Source organism: Rhipicephalus sanguineus, chromosome 2 (assembly GCF_013339695.2).
Source record: "Rhipicephalus sanguineus isolate Rsan-2018 chromosome 2, BIME_Rsan_1.4, whole genome shotgun sequence".
Classification (NCBI taxonomy): Eukaryota; Metazoa; Arthropoda; class Arachnida; order Ixodida; family Ixodidae; genus Rhipicephalus; species Rhipicephalus sanguineus.
In genome coordinates this window covers 86,084,988-86,108,438 of record NC_051177.1, presented here as the reverse complement: position 1 = coordinate 86,108,438, position 23,451 = coordinate 86,084,988, and the positions used below count along the sequence as shown (strand labels likewise).

At 46.0% G+C, this 23,451-nt stretch overlaps 1 protein-coding gene across 1 annotated transcript; it reads left to right on the top strand.

The window, feature by feature from the left end:
- The first annotated feature begins 952 nt into the window (after positions 1-952).
- Positions 953-22,276, top strand: LOC119381719 (serine/threonine-protein kinase haspin). Its single transcript, XM_037649486.1, has 11 exons — positions 953-1,117; positions 2,881-2,979; positions 5,440-5,543; positions 11,240-11,404; positions 12,213-12,275; positions 13,257-13,351; positions 14,217-14,290; positions 15,300-15,528; positions 16,627-16,714; positions 17,789-17,994; positions 22,206-22,276. The coding sequence occupies exons 1-11, from the start codon at positions 953-955 to the stop codon at positions 22,274-22,276; spliced, it is 1,359 nt and encodes a 452-aa protein (XP_037505414.1).
- Positions 22,277-23,451: the final 1,175 nt, after the last annotated feature.

Below are 23,451 nucleotides of genomic sequence, written 5' to 3'. Positions count from 1 at the left end.
TGGTTGCCGACCTCTGGTTTAGAGCATTGACGGCGAAAAGGCAAATGAAAATTTAGTAAATCTAAAGTTGTTACACAGAAATATAACCGTACAACTGAGGGATAGATGTTTCAGTAAAAAAGCAAAAGATCAGATAGCTAGAGATGGGCAAAATGCCACATCATATAAGTTTCTGCAACTGAAACTTACATGGCACTTTGTTGAATAACACAATGGGGATGAAAAGAACGCTGTGTTAATACTCCTAATGTTTTCACATAATAAAGAAATAACTATGGCGATAACACCTTTTGCTTGACATATTTCTGTGTGTACCTAAGCACACAGTTTATAGAATTAAGCTATTTTGGTCATTTTACTTATATTAAGGTGAGGAATACATATGAAGGAACAACAGCAATGAACAAAAAAAAAAAAACAAAGGCAAAGCAGCAATGCATTATTGCAATCGACAATAAACAGCAGCCAGGGGCGTAGCCAGAATTTTTTCTTTTCATGGCGGAGTGGGGGGGGGGGGGGGGGGGGGGGGCGTGTTCAACCATACTTTATGTATGTTCTTGCGGGTGTTTGTATGTGTGCGTGTATACGATGCAAAATCGAAAATTTTCGGAAGGAGTTCTGTACCATTCCACTCGCCTACGCCACTGACAGCAGCCATGAATAGTATACAACAGCGCAGCCTCACAAGCCGCGTCACTGAGACAATACCATTGATGCATAGTGTATGAATGGAATAGATTCCATAAATGTAATTCATGAATGAATTCCATTCGATCTATTCTACTTAGATTTCACAACACCATGTTCTTTTTTTTAGTTAGTTTTCCCAACGGCATTAATACACATTACACAAAGTTGTGCAACTGTGTTTAATGTTTGGCCGTTACCGCCGAGTTCATGGCCTGTTCATCGTAGTGGGTGTTACCATATCGTCCAGGATCCACCAACCAACATGGACGTTGAGCGCGAGCTGCGGGAGACGGCGCGTGATAGTCGTGGAGGCCAAGTCAAGAAGATTCGTTCGGCCGTGGTCGCGCTGCTTCTGCTTCGCCACACGAACCACCGGTCCCTGTCGGCAGGGTTCACATACCTACCCGTGCAAACGATCGTCTACATTGTTGGACGAAGAGCGCCGTGTCCACGACCAGGCTGCCTTTGACTACAACTACCCTGTCGCTTGCCGGAAAGGAGCGCTATGGGCGAGCCACTGCTGGTATGCGACGACGAGGAGGACGCTGATGAAGTACGTACTCACACTGTTACTTCGATGTACCCTCCTGTTTCTTTTGCGTCAAATCATACGTTAGTCCACGTGGTTCAGAGAATTGAAAGTAAGGCTGCTGTATAAGCTCAACAAGCTCAAAAAATGATAAATGCGACAAAGAAGCAGGCCCGGACAGCGCTGACTCTTAACTGAGTATTTATTGTACAGGACGCAAGAGCTGAAGTAACGTGACCTAAGACAGTAAGACGGCGGCAGTTCAACCCCCAGGTCTAGCACAAAAAATGGTCATTTCAGAGTCGGCGCTGTCCGTATGTACTTCTTTTCCGTATGTGCCGTATTTTGAGCTGGTTAAGTTAATTATTACAAGATGAGACCACGTAGTGCTGTAAGGTTACGACCAACCGCCACACTGGTCTGCCCCCCATGGCTGATAGATTTTCCTTTAGTTAAACTTAAGCTCTCACCCTTAGTTGCTATACATACTTTAATAATGACACAAAGGCTGGAACGGCCACGGAATTCATTATTGCTTCCGTATTGTGGGGTTCGTGGCGCCTGGCCAAGGACGGGAGGCAGCCGCTGATGCGGGAACTCAAAAATAACGTTTAGTAGAAGGACAAACTACTTTAAACGGTTAAGCGCACAGTTCAATCAACACACTCACGGCCACCACACTGGTCCTCATCCGTCGCCGCGGCGGGCGCATACAGCACGCACGTACACTCCCCGAGAGTCAATCGCCGAGTTCCCCCGCAGCATGTCCGCTGCCGCTTTTGTAGCCCATATGTGGGCCGCGCGCACAACCACTGCGCAGCACGTGTCAGTATCGTCTAGTGGTGCGCGCGGTTCCCACAGTATCAACGTTCCTACGAAGTTACGCATTGCAGGCTATGCGTAGCATGCGCGAAGAGAACATGCTTGGAAGACACAGATCTTTGTGATGAATCGGTCATTGTGCTCCTTTGATAACCCGCTATTGCTGTAGACAGCAATACGTCCAGGAAGACTTTACCATCTCTGTTCCATAGCCATCATTTCGTGCTTGCACTTAGCCAGGCGTGAATCAGAAAATTGGCGGGGCAACAGCATTCATAGGGAGCAGATCACCAGCGAAGCTGTTTAGGTTACTTACATCATAAAACTCCGCGCTGCCCCGTCATACCATGGTCATACTACACCAGCGCCACTACACCGACACAAGCGCCGCTGCGGCCACCGCTCCTCCCATGCCCTTGCGGCAGCCGCACCAGCTCCTCCGACGCGCTTCGTACTTTTTCCGCCTTCTCCGCCTGCCCGCCTCCATTTCTGCGGCGTTGCCTCCACACTCTTTTCCTTCTCCTATCCATTCCTGTCCACGAACCGTGTCCTCGATACGGACGTAAGCCATCCAACCCACCTCTTATGGAAAGCATGAGAGGGATGCATACGGAAGCTAAAGGTAAACAAACACACTTGTGTGCATGCGCAGTACTAGCTTTTGACATATCCACAACGCTAGCACGAAAATAAATCCAGGAGACGCTATTCGTAGCCATATATTCATTTTTGTTCATTTATTAGTGGTCCGGCCGTAAGAGCGACACCTAACATAACGTGCATTCCACGTTTCTAGCGGACGTTCGCTATTTTACGGTTTTCTTTTCCTGTTCTCACAGCGGGTAGACGAAATGAACTCGGCCATCTCGAACCGCGTACTCGCGGATGTGCTGCCTCCGGGCCCAGTGCTGGCTGATTGGCACTCGAGCCATGACAAGGTACGTGCTATGCTGTGCATATATCGGGTGGCACAGGCGGCGAAAATAAAGTTACTGCTCATGTTACTTGATTGTTGCACACTGAGGACGTGCTCCGCTGCGTACTCGCAACTAAACACAAAAACGCGAGCCTTGTGTGCTTTTTTTTTTTTTTTTGCTACGTATAAGCTTTTGTTCATCTGTGAAGCAGAACTTGGATTCCACACTAGAATATGAAGAAGCAAGCTTAAAGCTCGTCGCAGAAAGCATGGAAACTAACAATTCTATAATGCACGTTACAGAAGTGCAGGACCTAAGTATAGGCTTTCACTATGAAAACTCTGCGCATAGCAGAAACCAAAAAAACGTGCAGGGGAAGGGTGGCGTCCCCCCCCTCTTTTTAAGCACGTTAACGTTGCAAGGGGGAAGGCCCGGAAGGGGGAAGTTTATTTAGAAAAGTGGTAAGGTTTGTCTCACCAGAGGTGGTCTCCTCAACCACGCTTTCGTGGGAAAGGAGAATCGGTAAAACGTAGGTAGAGAACGAAAAAAACGTAAATTTGAGCACCAACGCACTGACGGCGGTCACCGCTCCAGCGCCGCCGTGGGCTGAAGGAACGTGCAGAGCGGGCGGCCATGCGTGTGCCATCTCCGGCGGCCTGAAGCAAAGAATCAGCTTTCACACCAGTGCGAGAATAATGCATATCTGTCATTGGCTGTACACCGGTCTCGGCAAATGTACTACGTATGGGCAAAGAATGGCCCTGGACGTCATATGCATTCACCAACAAGCGCGGTGCGGGCTACTTTAGCTGTGTGAGCGAAGACGTAAAGTCGAGCGAGAGGTACCATTGCTCACGAACCGTGTATAGAGCGGGGGCGTCAAGCCCACTTCAGCAAACGAGGGGGGGGGGGGGGGGGGCTTTGACCAAGATGTCAGCTAACGTTGCCGTTTGAACAAAGGCCTTTCCCATGTGTCATATATGGGTCATTCTAGCAGTCGATTAGACGTCAGGCCTCGAGCAACGTATCGATACTTGTCTCCAAAATGACTCAAATCTCGACGCCGACTCTGAAATATAGTTTTTATTCCACGGTTATGTTTTATACATGGTGACCCCATGGGGTGCATGACGACAAAACATGCCCGAGACCAGTCACGTCTGCGTACTCATGAACCTACCTGTTAAGAAGATAAAGGAAATATGGGACGAAGACGGTCATATGCGGGCCGGGCCGCTAGCGAGATGTCTTCCTAGACAACACGATAATCCCAACGCTCCGCACCACGTGGAAAATCTGTCTGTAGTGGAACACAATATTCACGAGCGACTCGTTTGAGTTACATGTATTGTGTGTGAAGGCAAGTGGTTAAGTCAATGTGCGTGCAGAAACACGAAGGGGTGCTAGGGGGTAATACTTTCGCTTCTGCTCGGTAAAATGTTCAGCAGCGTTTTTATTTTTTCGCCTATGTAGAAAAGCCTTCCAAGGCGTCAGTGGTAACGATTAGCTAAAATCTGCGATTCGATTCGCAACGTTCGCACAACGGTGGTGTCTTTCTTGTTTTTTATTAGGAACAGGAACCTGAAAAGGAGGACCGCGATCCCGGAAGTTCCAGCGGACAAATATGTGTAACTAAATATTTTACTTTTATTATTACTTGTGACATCATAACTTGATTTTTCTTACCCAAAGTGTCGAGGTTGCTTTTGGAAGGTGACTATTAGAACAAGCAAACGATTCTGTAATGCGGTCCAATGCCTAAATACCTTATGTAATTGTAAATGGAGCTCCATCGCCCCACAAGAGAAAGCATAGTGGCTCCTTCGCCTACCAAAAACAAAAAAGAACACACCTATACTATTAGAAAAAAAAAACACCTATACCATTATATCGCTAAGCTGAAAGATGACGTAGCATGGAGCCATCTATACTGCCATTGCATTGTGCTTCACCTCGCCGCCATTATCTTTTTTTTATTTAACTTTGTCTTTGTTAACCTCAATCGACATGAATTCCTATACTTAAGCTTACTATTTAATATTTTTTTAATATCTTAGGCGGCTCCTCAAAATAATCCGCAGAAAGCTTCACACGAATGAAGTGCTCTGCTTCTGTAGCGTCTGCTTCTCTCTTTTGCGTCTGCAGTTCAATAATTGCTATTCGACGGGAGACGACTAAAGTCGGATATATAAATTCACGTTTATGCAGCAATATAGTCGCGTACAGTGTGCTAGGTTCACGCCGTTAGCAGTGATTTACGGCGAGCGTCGCTATGTGGACTTCATTAAGGCGCTTAAAATTAATGAGCTGATCCGAGTTGAAAAGAACCAACAATTGAGGCCGGTTTATTTTACTTACGGCATTGTAGCTAAAGAACTTATAGACTAATGTATTTAAACCGCTTATCATGCATCTGTTGCGGCAGGATTGATGGTCCTTTCGCCTCCGTCAGCAAGGCAGCTTTCTTTTGATCTTTTTCAGTATCCTCACAGCTGCGGGAAGTGCTACAACGATTGTCTGAACAGGCTGACGACCCTGTGCGACAGCGAAGACGTCCTAGATTTCAACCGAGCCTTGAAACCATCGTAAGCAATCTACCGTGTTCGCTACTACTTGCGTCTAGTCTCAAACACCAAAGGCAAGCATGAAGTCGACGTGGATGGTTGCAATAGCTGTCCAGAAACCTCGCAGCGCTTGTTTCGTGCCAAGGAAATGCTTAGTTTCATAGAAAATCACGTTTTAGAGGACCGCGTACCGTTAGGCGATTCAAACCGCGCGCCTCCGAGATCGGCCTTCTGCAGCAGCATTCCCCACGGTCGCCATTTACTATACTGCCCGACAGGCGGCGCAGCGGAGCAGGGGGCGTTAGAGTGCCTCGATGCGCGCGCCCCCGCTTAGAGTGGTGTCAGCTTTTGAAAGGGCAGGTGCCGCCTCCTCGGCCTTCGCGGCAGCGTGGCCGCCATTTTGAACCCCCCGCCCGGTTACTTGTGCGTGGCGCGTGTGCTGTTGTTAGGTCGGCGGTCGTTTCCCTCCAGTTTTATGCGCTCGCTACCGTCACCATGGCCGGGTGTTGCGTGCCGCAGTGGACCAATCATTCTAGGAACGCTGGCAGCTGTATCGTTTGAGAAGATACGAGGTTTATTTGGACAGTAAAAATTAAACGTGACAAGCGGCATCCGAAGAACACATTATGCACTTGCAGCGTAAGTTTCCGACCGGTATTTCGAATGCACATGCAAGGATAACTTCTGCCGCTGTTAACCTTGCGTAATAAATGGACACACTGATATCAGCTACATGCTTGAAATGCTTTGCTTCACGTGTGCATGAATCTTGCATTTTTTTTCGCAAACATTCTTTACTGCACTTGGTTGGTCCTGTATGTGCCTTTGATTTTTGCTTTCGCTATTTTCGTGATTTGAAATGTATCATGGAATATATTATGCGTGTTTGTCTACAGATCAGATCCTTCTTTTTTCTTAATATTATTTATTTCTGAGAACGAACGTCAGAAAAAACCCGATATGATTATGAGAGGCACCGTATATGGTGGAAGGCTCCCGAAATTTTGACCATCTGTTGTTCTTTAACGTACACCTAAATCTAAGTACGCGGGCTTGTCATTTCACCTCCATCGAAATGGGGCCGCTTCGGCCGGTATTCGATCCCGCAACCTTCGGGTCACCAGTCAAGCACCATAACTAAAACCATGAAGGGTTTTAGTTATGGTGCTTGTTTTTTATATTCCTTTCCTTGTTTCAAGTACGCCTCCTATGCTGGTCTGATGCCCATGTATGTATGTGTGCAGCTATATGTTTTTTATCCTTCCCTGTTTCTGTGTTTCAAGGTTACATTTTCGTCCTGTCTTAAATAATTACACAGTTCCTGCTTTTTTTAATCATTTACGATCACTGTGAAGCGACTAGTGGCAGTTTGTTTTATTGTGTAATTTGCGTTTTATTTGTGTAGTTGCTTCTGTCAGCGCAGCATTAATGCGAACAAATAAATGGCCTGTACACTGTACACGCCCCCCCCCCCCACCAACACACACACATTCAGTATTTTATTTCTCTGAGCAAACATAATTTATTTATTTATTAATAATGTAAGCCCTGAAGGCTCATACAGGAATGCGCATACAAACAGTTCTCGCGAAGCGTCTATACAAAGAAGAGGCATGAAAACAAGAAGAAGACGGGAAGCATTGTGTACAGTAGACACGCTATGTCAGTAAAAAAATACAAGAAACAAAGTCAAGTTGTACAATGAGTACGTCATGGAAAACCAGTCAATGAAATAAAAACTCACAGGGTCCCTTATGCGTTCGCTTAAGACGGCTCGAAAGTGAAAGCCATCTTCTTCTCAGTTTTTGCGCACCTAGCGCGGTTTTGCATTGCCTCCAAGATCGGAGGCACCTCACCTGGTTTTGCACTGCCTCCGTGATCTGCCCACTTTTGACCAAGCTACGATGTCATGTGATAACGGCATCATATGACGTCACGCCAAAATTTGGAAGTCATGATGACGTCATATGGTGACGTCATCACATGACGATGATTTTTTGCATCCCTCGTCCCCGACGTCGTGGTACGCTGACGCCGTAGACGCGGGACGCCGGCGGTCAAATTTCGCGTTTGATGAGGTATTTAAGGCTTTCGTTTTAAAAAATACGTCCGCCACGTTGGTATAGTGGTGACGGAGCTCGGCTGCTGACCCGACAGTCACGGGTTCGATTCCGGCCGCGGCGGTCGCATTTAGGTGGAGGCGAAATGCTAGAGGCCCGTGCACTGTGCGATGTCAGTGCAGGTTAAAGAACACCAGATGGTCAAAATTCATAGAGCCCTCCACTACGGCGTGCCTCATAATCATATCATGGTCCTGGCAAGTAAAACCCCAGATAATAATATTAATAAAAGAGACAAATAAATGACGCCATGCATCTGCCGCACAAAGTTTAAAACAGTATTGGAAACGCTCAGTAATAGGTGCATGCAATTGGGCATGCGAGAAAACCTGCAGATACAGAAAAAGAAACTGCACATACAAAAAGAAGGAAAACGTACTGATACTGCGCGCACGCAAAGTTTTACGGCATACTACTCAAGAACGTATTCATCGTTTTGATAAGGACTCAAGGTGCAACTCGAGTGCCGATACAGTAGCGGCTACAGATTGCGAGCAAGAAATGTCAGCAATAATAATGATAAAGAAGCTTTCATTTCATTTTAGCAGGATATTCGCACCATACTGCCCCTCGGCCGTTTATTCTGTGTACAATATGTATGATGCCATGTGTAATAAAAGAGTAAATTGTTTGCAAACTTACCAAAATGAGCCACCCTAATCGCGCTTAGGTAGCTTCGCAACACTAAATTGTGTGTGTTCAGATACATATACTGCTGCTGCTGACATGTATACAAATACTTTAAACAATTATTTGTGTATTTGGAATGCAGAGCTTACGAGAAAGTTAAGTAAGGCTTTAGACTTTGTCGTTTCCGTCGTAAGGAAGAGGATTCGTTTTCAACATAACAGAGTCTACGTCTACCTCTAGCGCATATAACACATGCACAGACCGTCCGCTTACAAGCATTACATGCTTCCTTGATAAACATTTAGGCAACAACAGCAATAAAAGCTGCCCAAGCTTCAAAAAAGAAAAGAAAAAGAGAAAGCTCACTAGCGTGCACTTAGTTCCGGACGTATCCGCGCACCGCAAGCGCTTTGTGTAGCGCGTTTCGCATGCTGCCGAGCTGCGGCGGGATTCGCAATGGCGGCCGTCGTAGCAGACGACGCGCCTGTCCTCACCCTCAGCGGAGCGCGCGGGCATCAAGGCACCCTAGGGGGCGTTAGGGGGCGTTAACGGATCACAACCCGGAGAAAACGGAACTTGCCTCGTTCTCAAGGGTAACATCAAAAGTTCTTCTTTGTATGAATCAGACTGAAATGCGCAAGTTATATGTAGTTGCAGTTACATCGGCGAGACAGGCAATTTTTCGCAAAGACTAAAACAGCACATGTATGACGTCAGAAAGGAGGTCTCATCGACCGCGCTGGACGAACACGCACAAACATGTGTACATAAAATATACTGGGATAATGCAAGGATAACAGAAGGAGAAAAGAACTGGTCATCTCGGCTTCATCTGGAATCTATAAAAATCCGGACAACGGCGCACACACTCAATCGCAAATGACGGAAACTTCCCACACGTGTACACACGTTGCTTACGTCATATTTTTTAAAAACATACATTACCGGACTGCTCACGCACTTAATTTCCATTTGTGAACAAGGCCTTGTTTTAATTGTCGTCTCTGTTCCTGACCAAACGGTTTTCTGTCCAACTCTCGAATTCGTTATACTTTATTCCGTCTTGCAATGCACTGCAGTGTTTATTTCTTTTTATTATGGGTAGCTTGACTACCTGTGATTAATTGTACTAAGGCTCTACTACATCATCCGGCTGGTTATCCAGAATGTCCCACTGGGCGCAAATCATGTCCCATATTTACCATAATTTCTGAGCATCACTTTGACATTTTAGACCAATGATTCTCAGCCATAGATGTTTTGGGGACCCCTTGTGGACTGGTGGAAGTGATGAGGGACCCCTTGTAGTGAGAGAAAAAGAAAGGGGGGGGGGGGGGAAGGGGTTCATAAATTAACACAACGTGCAGCGTGAGATAGACGCCCTTTGTTTCTCGGTGGAAAAGAATGGTCAAACTAAAGTTTCACGCCAATTCGATATCAAGGGCTTGTCAATAAGATGTGCGGTCTGCAGCCACATTCTACGTGTTTCTAGCTATGCTTGCTCTTCAAATATGCTCTTCAAAAATTGTAACGAAAGCTTTACAGCCATCTCATGGAGAAGGGAAAACATAAGTCAGCTCCGCCGCAGGTCAAAACCGTTATGCGGTGAAGCATACCAAAAGTCAGGAGCGGCCGCTGTCACTGGACATAGTGTGCCTTCAAAAAAGGTTTTTTTTTTCTTTTGTTGTAGGATGGGTTTAGCAGAATCACAGAAATGGCTTCGCAGACCCCCTGGGGTCCCAGGACCTTCATTTGAGAACCACTGGTTTAGACGTTCTCAAGCATTCACTTTTCACTCCCACATAAATTATTTGCCTTTAGTGTCCCTTAAACGAAACGCATGGGACATGTTTATGCAATATAGGCCTCAATGCGACGATGATGAGGAGGATGTTGTTCTGCAGCAAGCAAAGCAATATATATAAGGCTCTTGTCTAGATTGTCTTGCTTTGAGGATTTCATCTGCCAACCACTGCAAGCCATTAAAGAATATAATACGTAAATACCTGCAAAGACTTGACAGCTTCAGCTCAATGGGTTCGTGAGGTAAAAGCAATCAATGCACAGAGACTCACGGCGCTTTATGAGAAAGCGTGAATGAAAGACAGGGGCTAACAGGATTATGGTCCACTTGTATACAGCGATTTTCTCGAAAAATGTATTGAATGGGCCCTGCAACACTTTTCACCATGGAAAGAAAACGCTGCCGATCAGTAGTCGAGGCTCCCGAGAACACGCGAGCTAAACATTATAGGGCAGCACGCGGACGCGGCCTCGGATTTACAATAAATTCGCAAAATCAGATAAAGAGAGCTTTCTCTTCTCTCGACAAAAAGTGATGCTTACGGTGTCACAGGCAGGTGCCACACCATTGGCTGATTTGAAAATGGCGCGCTCGGTAGTTACTGCGGCCGCCGCGAGAGGTCGCCACTCGCCTCCGCGCGGCGCGCGGGCGATCGCACTGAAAGTACGCCCCGCGTTCGAAGAATAAAAAAGAAAGTGTGCTCAAGGTCAGGAGGCACGGGGGAAGATGTTACGCCACGCGTGCCTCCAGACCTTTAGCACACTTTTTTTTTTCTTCGAACACGTGACGTACCTTCTTCCCCCGTGCCACCCCCCCCCCCTGCTTAGCTTCCAGCGCTTTCGTCGGAGCGAGAGAAGAGAGAAAGCAATTACGGCGTGCGACAAATATTTAACTCCGCTCGTACTCGACGGATTCTAAACATTTTTGCGGCGTTTGATTCGTGAGGCAATAAGTTCCTTTAGTGAAGCCATTCCATGGCTACCCAAAAGGTGTTGCAGGGCCCCTTTAAACACAAGGTGGGAAGTCCACCGTTTTATTTTCGTCTTTACGTATATCTGTCTATCCTGTCTCCTAATGCTTGCTGCTCGTGTAGACTTTTCTAGTGATTGAACTCTTTCCAATAGAAATCACTTACGTTAAATTCTACCCAATGCCGTGGGCAGGTTCCGAGGCACGAAGCTGAGGAAGATCGCGGAGACCGTGGACGCGGAGACGTACATCGTCATCACGGGCCACAAGACGCAGACGCCCGTGGACACGGTGGTGCAGCTGTACGCCATCGACACGCACACCGCCTCCAGGATATACTGCAACCTCTTCACCTGCAAGTACGTAAACGACGCACAGGCCATACGACGGGTTTCGCAATTACAGGCCGTAGAGTACGAGCCCGAATTTACAAAGCAGTTTGCAAGTTGGAGTGCCCGTAAGACAGGTTCTAATCTATAACACTGCCGTCAACAGCCTTGAAAAAACGGACGAGAAGTGACGAGCAATAATAGCTCCTTTCCTGCCGTGTAATGTTCAACTAGAGAAAACTACAGCTTCCGTGTGAATGGACATCAAGGTGCACTCGGACAAGATAGCACAAACACAGCAAAACGCAGCGGCTAACGAAAATGAAAGCGCCTCCACGCTCTGCAAGTTCTAACCTTGAGGAGCTCTGGCGTGTGCTGATTAATATTATCGGCGGGAAGGCGGGGGTGTGTATGATTTCTAAACCGGAATTGTTCAACAGGCCACACGTAAGGGCGCTATTGAAGGAGCTAGAAGTCGGGAAGTGCTAAGGCATTAAACGAAGCTTATCAAGTGGGAATACAGTGGTCACTTGCTGAGCTAAAAAAAAAAAAGAAACCGTTAAGTTGGAGCCCTATACTCGGCGATTGAAAAATATTGAGCTTTGTTCGGTTAGCCGGTCGAAATTTTTGGTGCACACGAAACCTTTCTGGAATGTTGCGCGTATCAATGTTCCCTATGGACGCAGCTTGTTTGTGGGAAGCATATGACTGGAAATTTCCACGCGTGCAGTGCTATGCGTAGCACTGCCTGCACTGAATGAAATGCCGTCAGTAAAGGCGATAGCATTGCTATTTTTCTTGCGTATTGAATGAGGACATATTCTTCGTTCTCATCCAGAAAACTTAGCGACCTTCACACGGGCACCAACAATAAGTGCTTTGGATTCCGGATACTGCGGAGGTGAGGAAAGCTGTCCATTATTTGACTGTGAACACGGGCTAAATTAGTTATCTATTCTTCTTCTTCTTCTTCTTCTTCTTCTTCTTCTTCTTCTTCTTCTTATTACAGTGAAACCTCGGTGATACGATCACAGCTCATACGAATTTCGGGGTTATACGAATTTTTCGTTGGTCCCGGCCAAGGCCCATTGGTCTGCAGTGTAATGGAGTACGGTTGTTGCGAACCGATTGTCACCGAGCGACGTTTAATACGAACGTACGCTACCGCCCGGGTACGAAGAGGTGCTGTCCGCGCTGTCCCGAAGACGCGCCAAGCACGTGCGAGCGCGGGAACGCAAGTGTAGACATGCGCGCCGCACCGCCAAATCGCCAGAATCGCGGTGTAAGAAAAACACTCTTCTAAAGGTGGACGAGGACCGAAAGAAGGTGAGGACGGTCTTGGCGAAGAAGTCAGGCCTCACAGCGTCAACATGCGCGACCGTTGAGGTCGCACTTGTGCGGGCAGGGTCGTAAATCTCCCAAAAAACATCCCCAACACCTACGCGATAACAAAACCTTAACACAGGACCGTGGTTCCAAAGACTCCGGTGTCGTTCAAAAAGACATACTAAAAATTTGGAAGGGGCTACTGCTGTCGCGGGTCACGACGCACCAGGTTCATTAATTAAATACGCGCTTACATGCCATATATTTACGAGTGCTGGTATGATTACCAACATCCAAAAACCTAACTGAAAATCATTGAGGATTATCCCTGACGTTTGCTGCTGCCCTGAAAAACAGTAAATGAAAATTTACGCCAGCTTTCTTTTGTCGCATGCTAATTTTCTATGCTTTCTGGTGATACGAATTTCGGATGATACGAATATTTCTTGTGGTCCCATGAGATTCGTATCACCGAGGTTTCACTGTACTATTATTATTATTATTATTATCATCCTCATCGTCATTATTAATATTATGCTCTTTCCCACTCATTTAGAATCGTCTTCGTAAAAGACACGCTTCCGGAAAACTTTGCCAAAGCTTACGAAGAATTCCACCGGTCCAATTCCTGCCGTTATCATCCGCCTCCTGGTAAGGAGTCTGCGTTTACATATGCCAATGGCTATGCACACTCAACACGCGTGCCGTCTAACGTCGGTGTGTAGAGGTTCTAAGTTTAATTCACATCGTGGCACACTTCCAGATACTCGGCACCGGAGTCCGAATGCTCTTAATTGTAGGTGTATTGGAAGACACTTTTGCAGCGTGAACGCGCAGGCGACTATAGATAGAGCTTTACGTTACTTTGGTAAAGCGTCTTTACCATTGATGTCGTTCGCCTTCGAGGTGTGGTTCTGAAGGCACTCTTGACACCATAGAATACTATAGGGGAGTGAGCGCGGATGCTGTGGCACGAAGGAGTTTACTGCACAGCACAAGAAGTCTTATTCGCTTAGCCAGCTGGTCGAAGTCAATGTAGCCCGGACACCTTTGGTAAAATGTGTACTCACAGCGCTAGCTCACGAAGACAGCCTGGAAGACAAAGACGTCTTTTCTCGTTGTTTGTTTTGTCTTAATCTGCATTAGAAGGCACAACAAAAGCTCAGTAGGTGAAATATTATTCTCAGGTCGAGGCTGCGTTCCTCTTCGCTAGAAAAATCTTTATATTCCCGCTATATATTTTAGAAGCCATTGAAGAAGTAAACCTGTGTAGTTATTTAAAGCATCATCGACCTTTCCAGGGGGCTCGTCTCTGTAGACAGCTCCACTGATAGAGGTAAATTACACCTTATAAGTTAGCAAAATGGGCCAGATAAGAAAAACTAGACGCTCATGCGAGCTGATATATCAGTTGATTATGTCAGGGGACGACGTATGTATATGACGACGCCACCTCCTTGTTTGCGACTATTGTTTTCATCAATTGAATCTCAATTGTGTTGTTTTTCCTTTGGAGACTCGCGCCCCAAGGTACAGCGGTACATGCTGGTGGAGAGCGACTACAGCGGCCACAGCATACTTCGCTCCAAGGTAAGCCTGTGAATATGTGTTTATAAGCAAATTCTGTAATTCAGAAGGCTAGCGGTTTTGAAGTTGTCGCTAGACTAACAGCTTGCGCGTTTACTTAGGCACTGGACGCATTACGAGCCCATAATGCTCCGAGAGGACCGCGCTGCATTCCGGTAACATTGTTCAAAGAACACAATGGTATCATTCTGACTAGCCGGAATTTGCGATTTTATTAGTGCTAACATACATGTATTGTACAAATGAGCCGTAGCAAATGCAAACACTAGTACTTGCATTCTTAATCCGTTGTTCGCGTTGCATGAAATGCGTTTCTCGTGGTACCAGCAACGATAAACCGTTGGTACGCGAGATCATTCGCACAGACAATCGTCATCTTTTAAATTTCGTCTTTATGTCTAATGCTGTCTCTCACACGCATCCTTTCATTCATGACATATATCAAGATTCTCATATAGCTTCTCATTTCTCTGCTTCACTTGACATTCGAAGCAGCTGACCATACGCTAGTGGATCTGAGATATCGGTGTGTGAGCGGCAAGAGCTCAGAGGCACGAGCGACTGACTCTATCGGCCGATTTTCTTGTGGTACATGAGTTAAAGTTGACAGATAACGCAGTCTCAAATAAAAAACGGAAAGTATTACGTGTATTTCACCACTACGAACTTAACACATAAACAAACTGCAAAATGCCAAGAACCTCGGATACAATTCACTTCGCTCTATATATCAGACGGGTTATCTGCTATAAGCGCACGTTTTCAGAAAAGAAAACTATAGTTATCGTTTTCCCGTATGATAATAGCATTACGACTACTGTTTCGGGTTACATTTGAGCACCGTGCGGTCGCTGACAGAGGCTTGTCTTTCGGCCGAAGCAAACCACCGCTTAAACGAGGCTTTCTATGCGTACCTAGTAATATTTTCTCGAAGTATCAGCTACAATTATTAATATTTGCTGTTGAGAAGCGTAATTCGTATTTATTGAGAACGGCTTTCTCTTTGATGCAGATCATGCCATCGCAGGCGATCAGCATCATCGGCCAGGTCGCCTGTTCCCTGGCGGTTGCCGAGCGGGAGTTGCAGTTCGAGCACCGAAACCTTCACGAGGGAAACATCATGGTGCTCCCGTCGTCGTTCAAGAACCAGCACTTTCTCATCAACGGGCGCACTTGCTGCGTGAGAGGATCGGGGCTGAAGATCACCCTCTTCGATGACAACTTCAGCCGGATAACTTACGGTACGTCGTCTGACTGAGATGTCACATTGAATCATACTGAAACTCGAGGCGGCTTTGCGCCGTTGAGAACACCGTCGCCGTGCCATACCACTATCGAAGGCGCATGCGAAACTCATTCTCTACAGGTTTCAGAGTATTTATGGACGCAGCGCGCGTTTGGCAGCAGAAGCGTCAAAGTAAAGTGCATACATACCGTCAACACTCAGCTAAATTGGCTGGATGGTGTAGCCAAGGGTCTAAGACAGTGTTTTGCTGGCACTATCCGCTGACACTATAAGCTTTGTGCGCGTACTACCGCAAGCACGAAGCGTTACAAGTGAGCTTTTTTGGTGCATGCAGTGCTATCGTGGTTCAGGTTAACGTTAAGCTAACGTTATCAAACATTTTATTGGGTACTCATTAACGATAATTGTTGAGATGTTATGTCCCACAACCCTGATATGATTATTAGGGACGCCGTAGTGGAGGGCTCCGAAAATTAAGACCACCTGGGGTTCTTTGACGTGAACCTAAATCTAAGTACACGGGCCTCTGTCATTTTGTCTCCATCTAAATGGGGCCGTCATGGCAGGGATTCGATCCCGCGACCTTCGGGTCAGCAGTCGAGCACCATAACCCCTAGACAACCGCGAAGGGCATGGGGCGCTGATTAATACCGACTGTTTTCCATCCGTGCTATCTCGGGTACAAGCTGCATCTCTAGAAGCTCATCGTGCGAAAGTTAAGGACACGTGTTGGCTCATAGGGTGCCGTTACTTCTACCAAGTAGCCGCTGGCTTGCGTTCTACGTAGAGCCAACATGGAGACTTAGCGTAGAGTTAACGTTATAAATATACTTGCTACAGGGTACTCTGATGCTGTGGTCGTTCAGATACAGTGAGAATGACGGTTACTACTACTCAAGGCACTGTAGCTGGTGCATGGATATGGGTGATCTTAGTGCCTCTGGCTTAAGACGGTCCTGTAGTTTTTGCTTCGGCACGCAAATGTGATTGCACTGTGTTCTCGCAGTGGCATCACCAAGGAGCCTTGTGCTCATTACCGCATGCCTCTTCACATGCATTCCTTAATAAACGTCACTTTCTTTTTGCTGCGCAGATAACGAAGTTATTATGCGGATGAAAGGCTACGACCGCGTGTACAAAGAGAAGACACCCATATATATCACAATGGAGAAAATAATCAAGTAAGAAAACTTTTGACACAAACAGCATTTTCGTTGTGTTGTTGGCTTAAATGCGCATACCTTAGGAAAAAGAAAGCAATTGCCCATACAATGAAAGAGCTGTCGTTTGGCTAGCCTGTAGTGAATTTTCTAAAATAGAAAAAAAAGTGGTCTACGACGTTCATACGACAGCAGCATGAATTTACGCGTGAAACCCATGCGACTGAGTAACAAATCAAACCCATAGCAACAACAAAGATACATCATAGCCCACTTTTGTCAATGCGTTTAATGCTGCAATCTGTAGTATAGGGTAATTCTGACGTACGTCTCTGCGTAAGCATTTAGATATGCACTTCATATTTATTGATATGAACAAACGCACCACTGTAGGGTACACCGTGGGAATCTTTCCCCGCAGTGCACAATGTAATGTGTTAATGTCGGCGTAAAGAAGTGCATGAACTGAATTTAATGAAGGACGGCATGGCGCATTTGCCTATGCATTGCAAAACCTGCAAGTGTCCACCACGTTTTCAAGAGATCAAGATTATAGGTAGAAACAAGTATTAAACTGCGCGTGAGTTGATGGAAGCCTATTACATAAGAAAGAAAGGAGAAAGGTGTATCAGTGATACGTCGGTGGCGTTGTATGGATCAGAACAGAGATTGTTCGACAGCTGGAAAGCCTAAGGTTGTGTTGCGACTGCGCATGTGTGTATGTTGTATATTTATTTCTTGGTTTGCGCTCAGCCTAATTCAGTTGGAAGTGCCGCCCGTCCTGTCGTTGTGTGTTTCTTTGCTTTGTGTATGTGCTCTTTCGCGGCTAAAATATGTGACTAACTGTCCTTCCTTTGGAACGTTCGACATTTTGAGAGAAAGAGTACATTGATTCGCGTACGCTTTCCAGGCATCGTAAGAATGGAGAGTCGAGTGGCCATTTTATTTTTAATAAGAGTATTCATCTTGTTTCAAACAGAGAATTTCAAACAAGAGTTTAGTATACGATAGTGTCACTCAAAAATTCCACTCCGCGTCCTTGTTTTCTAACTCGAATCTACTGACGAACTTGTGTCCCGTTTATCGATCACGCAGCGACCAATGGGAAGCGTTCCACCCGGAGACGAACGCCCAATGGCTGGCCTACCTGTGCGGCCACCTGAGCGATTACCTGACCGTACCCAACCCGACAGCCGAGTGGCAGCAAAAGCTCGATCTGCTAGCCCTCATGCAGCGCGATCTGCAACGATTCCGCTCGGCCGACGAGTTTGTGTGGAACTACATTAACAAAATGGGACACGGTGAGTGCTTATACTTTCTTGTACTTCCTCTGATATGGAAGGTCCCAAAGGGCAGGTAATGAAATTTTATTCCACGGCGTTGCAGACACGCTAATCGGTACTCATCTATAAAATACCATCTTCTGCTTTCAAAAAAAAAAAAGAAAAAAGAAAAAAAAACTAGACAAGGACAGCCGTTATCACATTTAACATACTTATTTTTTTTGCTGTCTTTTGTTGGCTATTTCCGACTTATTGAGCAGTTCCACGAACGTTTTCTGTCCTTGTCATACTTAATTATTCTGCAGAAGGAAGTATCACTCCTTAGATTATTCCCTAATGGGAATAATATGTAATTGCTCACTTCTACGGGTACATGTATTTCGTCACGGGTATACAGCGCAACAATAAAATGCTGGGATGTGGTTTTAACGAATCATACAAGTGTAGACATCACATATGGAACATAAGAGGTAAAGTGACAAGACACCTGGCCCATGACGACGCACCATTTACCAGTATACGTACGTATGTGGTTTCACGAGAACGCCGGGAGGGCGTATGTAACTTTCATTGCGATAGCAATCATAAGACACTCTCGGTGGGTTGTAGACGTCGCCGTCGCCGTCATGCTCCCGTATGCAGTCCAAATCGATATCGTCACCCTGCGCATCGTATGTTCTACGAGCGAGCAAAAGCGCTCAAGCGCTGGGGACGAACGCGGCTGAAGCAGAGATGAGTCCAGCCGGCCATCTGCGTCGCACTAAGTGTGCATGCGATAACGTTGCCCCACGTGCGAGGCCTGCCGTCGATTGCTCCACAAGCAGAGATCAGACGCCCCTGACGTCTTTTGTCGGGCGAAGGAACGGGATGGGGTGCCGGAGGAGAGGGGGGAAGGCTGCGTTGCTCGAGCTCATAAGGGCACAATCACGAGCGCTGGCGCGTGCGCTCTTTCGACAGACGTCAGGACACGGCTTGTGAACTTGCTGTGCTCTCACCATTCATTTCGCGTTGAGAGAACAGAGAGCACGAGAACCGCTTCGTTACCTGGAGCGGCCGTATTCCCTTAAACCAGTGTTTTGTTGAGCTACGCGAGATCGGATCCAGAAGAGTTAGTTGTCAGCCCTTCTTCGTGTAACATGCCAATTTGTTGCTATCGTATTAATTGGTTTGCCCTTGCGGCGCAACTGATAAAAAATGATTGGTTACTCAGTCATAGGAAATTCGTTGGCCTATACTCAGTGACTTTTGAAGCTGCACACGAAATGAAGAAAGTGGAGAGGTGAAATACTTTCATTTCTCTCGCATTCTTAACTTTAGTGCATAGCGTTATTGCGTTAAAATCTGACAAAACATTGACTTTAAGCATAAACGATAAAAAAACATTTTGAAATTGAAGTAAAGGTGATACTTAAAGCGAATCAAGGTCAGAGAGGCCGTATAAGGAACTTGGTGGGCCAGTCGGATATCGAGCGGTTGCTTATTCGACAGTATGCCAAAGTGCATGACAAAGTCCAGGACAGCATCCTTGACCGGACTGCAATGAACATGCCGCTATTATACACGCCATCTCTTAATTTCCACGTAGTATTTTTTGTAGGGTGTTCTAAGGTTGTAAAAAGGTTCGTTGGAACAGCTGGGCCCATTTTCCTGCCTATTCTATTTTGCAGTACACCGCGGCCGCGAGTATGAGCCCTGCTCGTGGGGCGCAGGGCATCCGTCCACGTCTGCCCGTTCCACTCATGCGGGGCTTCTGAGCTTCCTCCGACGGAAGCACAGGGGTGACGACCAAAAGACGCCGACGGACAGTACAGCGAACGCAGCTAGGCCGGTCCCTGGCTGTTCGTACTCGTCACATGCGCGTGGAAATGCTTCGTCCCCGCAGCATCACGGACAACGGCCCCGCTGAAGGGATGGCTGTTCTCGTGGTTGCGTCGACTAGCCGCATAATGTGGCATTTCATTTTGTAATATCTCGTATGAGAATATAATTCGAGTCTGAACCCGGGCCATTTATAAAGATAGCTTTTTAATGTCTTTGCGTGTGCGTTTTGATGCGTCAACGTAACTTGGCTTGAAAGGGACCGTTGTGGCCTGTTACACGGATGTCTTTAATGCTTTATTTCCGAGAATTTATTTTTGATTTTTGCGAGTGGTGTTTTCTGGATGCTTCGATTTTTGCGGTTTAACTGACTGTACATTCACCCCACAGCATTCTGTTATTGCGGCACGCTTAGTACACCGGGCTGCACGAAACACACAGCTATGGCGTTTTCGTTGTGCACATTGTAGAGCAGTTTTACGAAAGTTCTGAACAAATATATCAGTTTTCGACTATAATATTCAGGTATGTACCAAAAGGCATATGTGTACTAATAAACTTAGCTACTTCACGATTTTGACTTGTATTCTGGTGTACAAGACAATGCTCCCCTTTGCTGCTTCTATCCTCATTCTGTAACTTGCATCGTGTAAAGGCCTTCCTTGGCTAGCTACCGTACTCACTCGCATAATAGCCTGGCTATTCGTGTCTAAATGCTTGACTAATGCATGACTAATGCTTGACTAACGCTTACTTGTCTGTTATAACGGTTAACTGGTGGCCATCTGCTCTTCTAATAGCACCACTGTGTTCTCGAGTAGTTCAGTATACTCTCTCCCTGTCTTGTCTCCCGATTACTTTTATATGACTCGTTTATTAGAGGCAAGCTCGAGCTAAAAGTCTGCGTAGGCCAGGTAATGCAGAAATTTTTTCTGAGGTGTGCACCGATTTCCTAATATATTGTTCGGGTGGAATAAAAATCCTAGCGTCATTTATGTCATAGTACGTAAACCACAGCAAAGAAAAGGGGCGAAGATGCCGACAGGATCGGTGCAGAATGAGGATAGTTTGCGCAGACTTAAAACGCGAAAACGGTAGCGACATTTATACTGGGGTAAATACCATCCCGTAGATGCAAAGGAACGCTAGTAGTTGGCCGATGTATGGTCTGACATTTTTATGCTGCACCATCATCCGCATACCTTTAAATGCCGTAGGTATGCACGACGCGATTCCGTAGGTGGCATGTCCTTCCTAGGCCGATACATGGCTGTTGCTGTGAGGCGATTTTTTTAGGGTTATGTAAACTCGTGTGTTATCGAATTTTGGGTTGGTCAGCATGGCCAAGTATCTTTTTTTTTTCAACGATGACCAGTCGGTCGATTTAGAAAAAAAAAATGTCTGACACCTTCTGTGAAACAAACTCGGCGTTAACAACAAAAATGGCGAGGGGGGAGGGATGGTCGATTCACGCAAAACTTTTGCAAAACTTGGCACACGGCCACCAGCTGTCCTTCCGGCTTCAGAAGAGAGCCTAGGAATCAGACACGGATCGTCAACCGCTGTGAAGTACTGAGGAGAACGCCCAGCGCTGAAAAAAAAATAAGTAGAAGAAAGAAACGAAGACGGAACAAAGCTGTTCGATCCAATCCACTTTTATTTGCCTCGAGTAAATGGAAAAAAAAAAAAAAAGAGGTTTTCGTCTTGCCTTCTCGAGTCTTTCGCATTCTTTGAGCGGTGTTTTGCTATAGCAGCGATTTTAACGCGATAGCGTTAAAGAGCTCGTATCGCAGAAATTGCGCTGTCGGCGTCGGGGCCTTTGGTTGTGAGCGAAAAATCATCATCATGTCCGTGACCGAAAAATCGAAAAAGCTGCAAATAAAATAATAAAAATGTTGGGTCCGAATGAGAATCGAACCCAGGCCGTCTGCGTGGCAAGCAGGTGTTCTACCACACAACCACGCCTCTGCTTGGAGCTGCACTGAAAGTAACTTTCGTGCTTCCCAAAAATACGCGTCCTGTATACAGGTGTCACAGTACGAGATGTAATATCGCAGTAGTATTGCGTGGTACAAGTGTACATTGCCATAGGGTATCACACCATGCCAATATCATAACGACTTCATGGTTTAAAGACAGCCACCCATTGCAAAAGGCGCACACATTAGTGCGCGTATTCCCTTAAGACCACGTAGTGGGTGCATCGCAACTTCGAAGAAGTTTCTCGCGCAAAATTGCTCCTGGTTTAAAGCATGCTACCCATTACATAAGGCACACGCCTTAGTGGGCGCATTCTGTTAAACCCTCGTAGTGTTCGAACTGCGCACTAGGAACAGAATATCGCTATCGCGTTCAGCTCTTAAAGGCGAAGCTAAGCGTCCCCCAATTTTTTTTTTTACATTTTGCTTTAGAAAACGCCGGCTGGTGCAACTTTGGCACATTTCGAGACCTGAGTGACGACGACACCTCGTCTTGTGCGTGAAACACAGAAACGGTTGTCGTCGAACGTGTTTATGTCTCGTAAACAAAAAAAAAAAACAACAATAACAAGCATTTTCTCTAACATCCTTGTTTTGGCTTGGATTCGAGATTTCTTTGGTTTACGAAGAACTTAAGGAAGTATAGTGACGGTGCGACGAGCCTTGGGAACTCCGTTACTTGTTTCTACTTCGATTGGGTTAGAAAGAAAATTGGGAGCGTTGTACCTTGGTCATGCGATAGGAGCTTACAACACTTTCAGTCATCTTTTTTGCCCAATGTACTCTATTGTCGTCAGACACCGGCGTGACGATTAAAAGGCCTTGCAGGTGTCGCCACTGGCCAACTTTCGTTTTTTTCTTCTAAAAGGCTTTTGGAGGTGGATGACGCTTCGTTAATACTAGCTTGCTGTCTCATGATGAATGTTGGATTAAAAGTATATACGATAAAGCATTATGATGTGCAAACAGAAGCGCACCTTGTAGAGATCATTGATGTATAGTTATTATGGCCTAAATTAAATTTTCTCAGTTGCCTTCAGTGCTTTCTCGTTATTTTCTTTTGGTTTCCATGGATCAGAAACGCGGGGAAGAGGTGTATACACCGAGGAGCGCATCTAAGTACCTAGATTGTAACAGTTAACCCTTTGTATCCAAGCGTCCACATATGTGGACAGAATATATTAGGAAATGATTAAGCTATAGCCAACGCCTTGCCTGAAAATTGATTTCAAACGGTGGCACTACTCCTGCATGAAGTAATGCCAAAATTTCAAATTTTGCTTAAGCGAGACAAACATGATCTCGATGTTATCTGAAGACATCTAGCAAAAAAAAAAAAAAAAATGACGTGTCACTATCTCAGACTTGGAGTGGCAAGGTTTCGTGGGCCCGGTTTATAACCAAGGCGAACGCGTATGTGGCCGCATCGCGGTGATCCTCCCCTCGCGGGGCTAGGGTAGTCGTCCACTGCATAAACAAAGTCTTTTAACTAACTAACTAACTTTCGTAACAAGCCCCCAGGTTTGACTCAGCGATAATAAAGATGAGGTGAATTTAATTTTGAATGTTCTAGAAACGACGTTTGAGTTTTTCCAATAAAAGGGTTACGGTTAATATTCTTTGTTACGTTAGCCGTCTCTTTCTTCGTTTAAGTTGTCTAAAAATATCATTTTGGGAT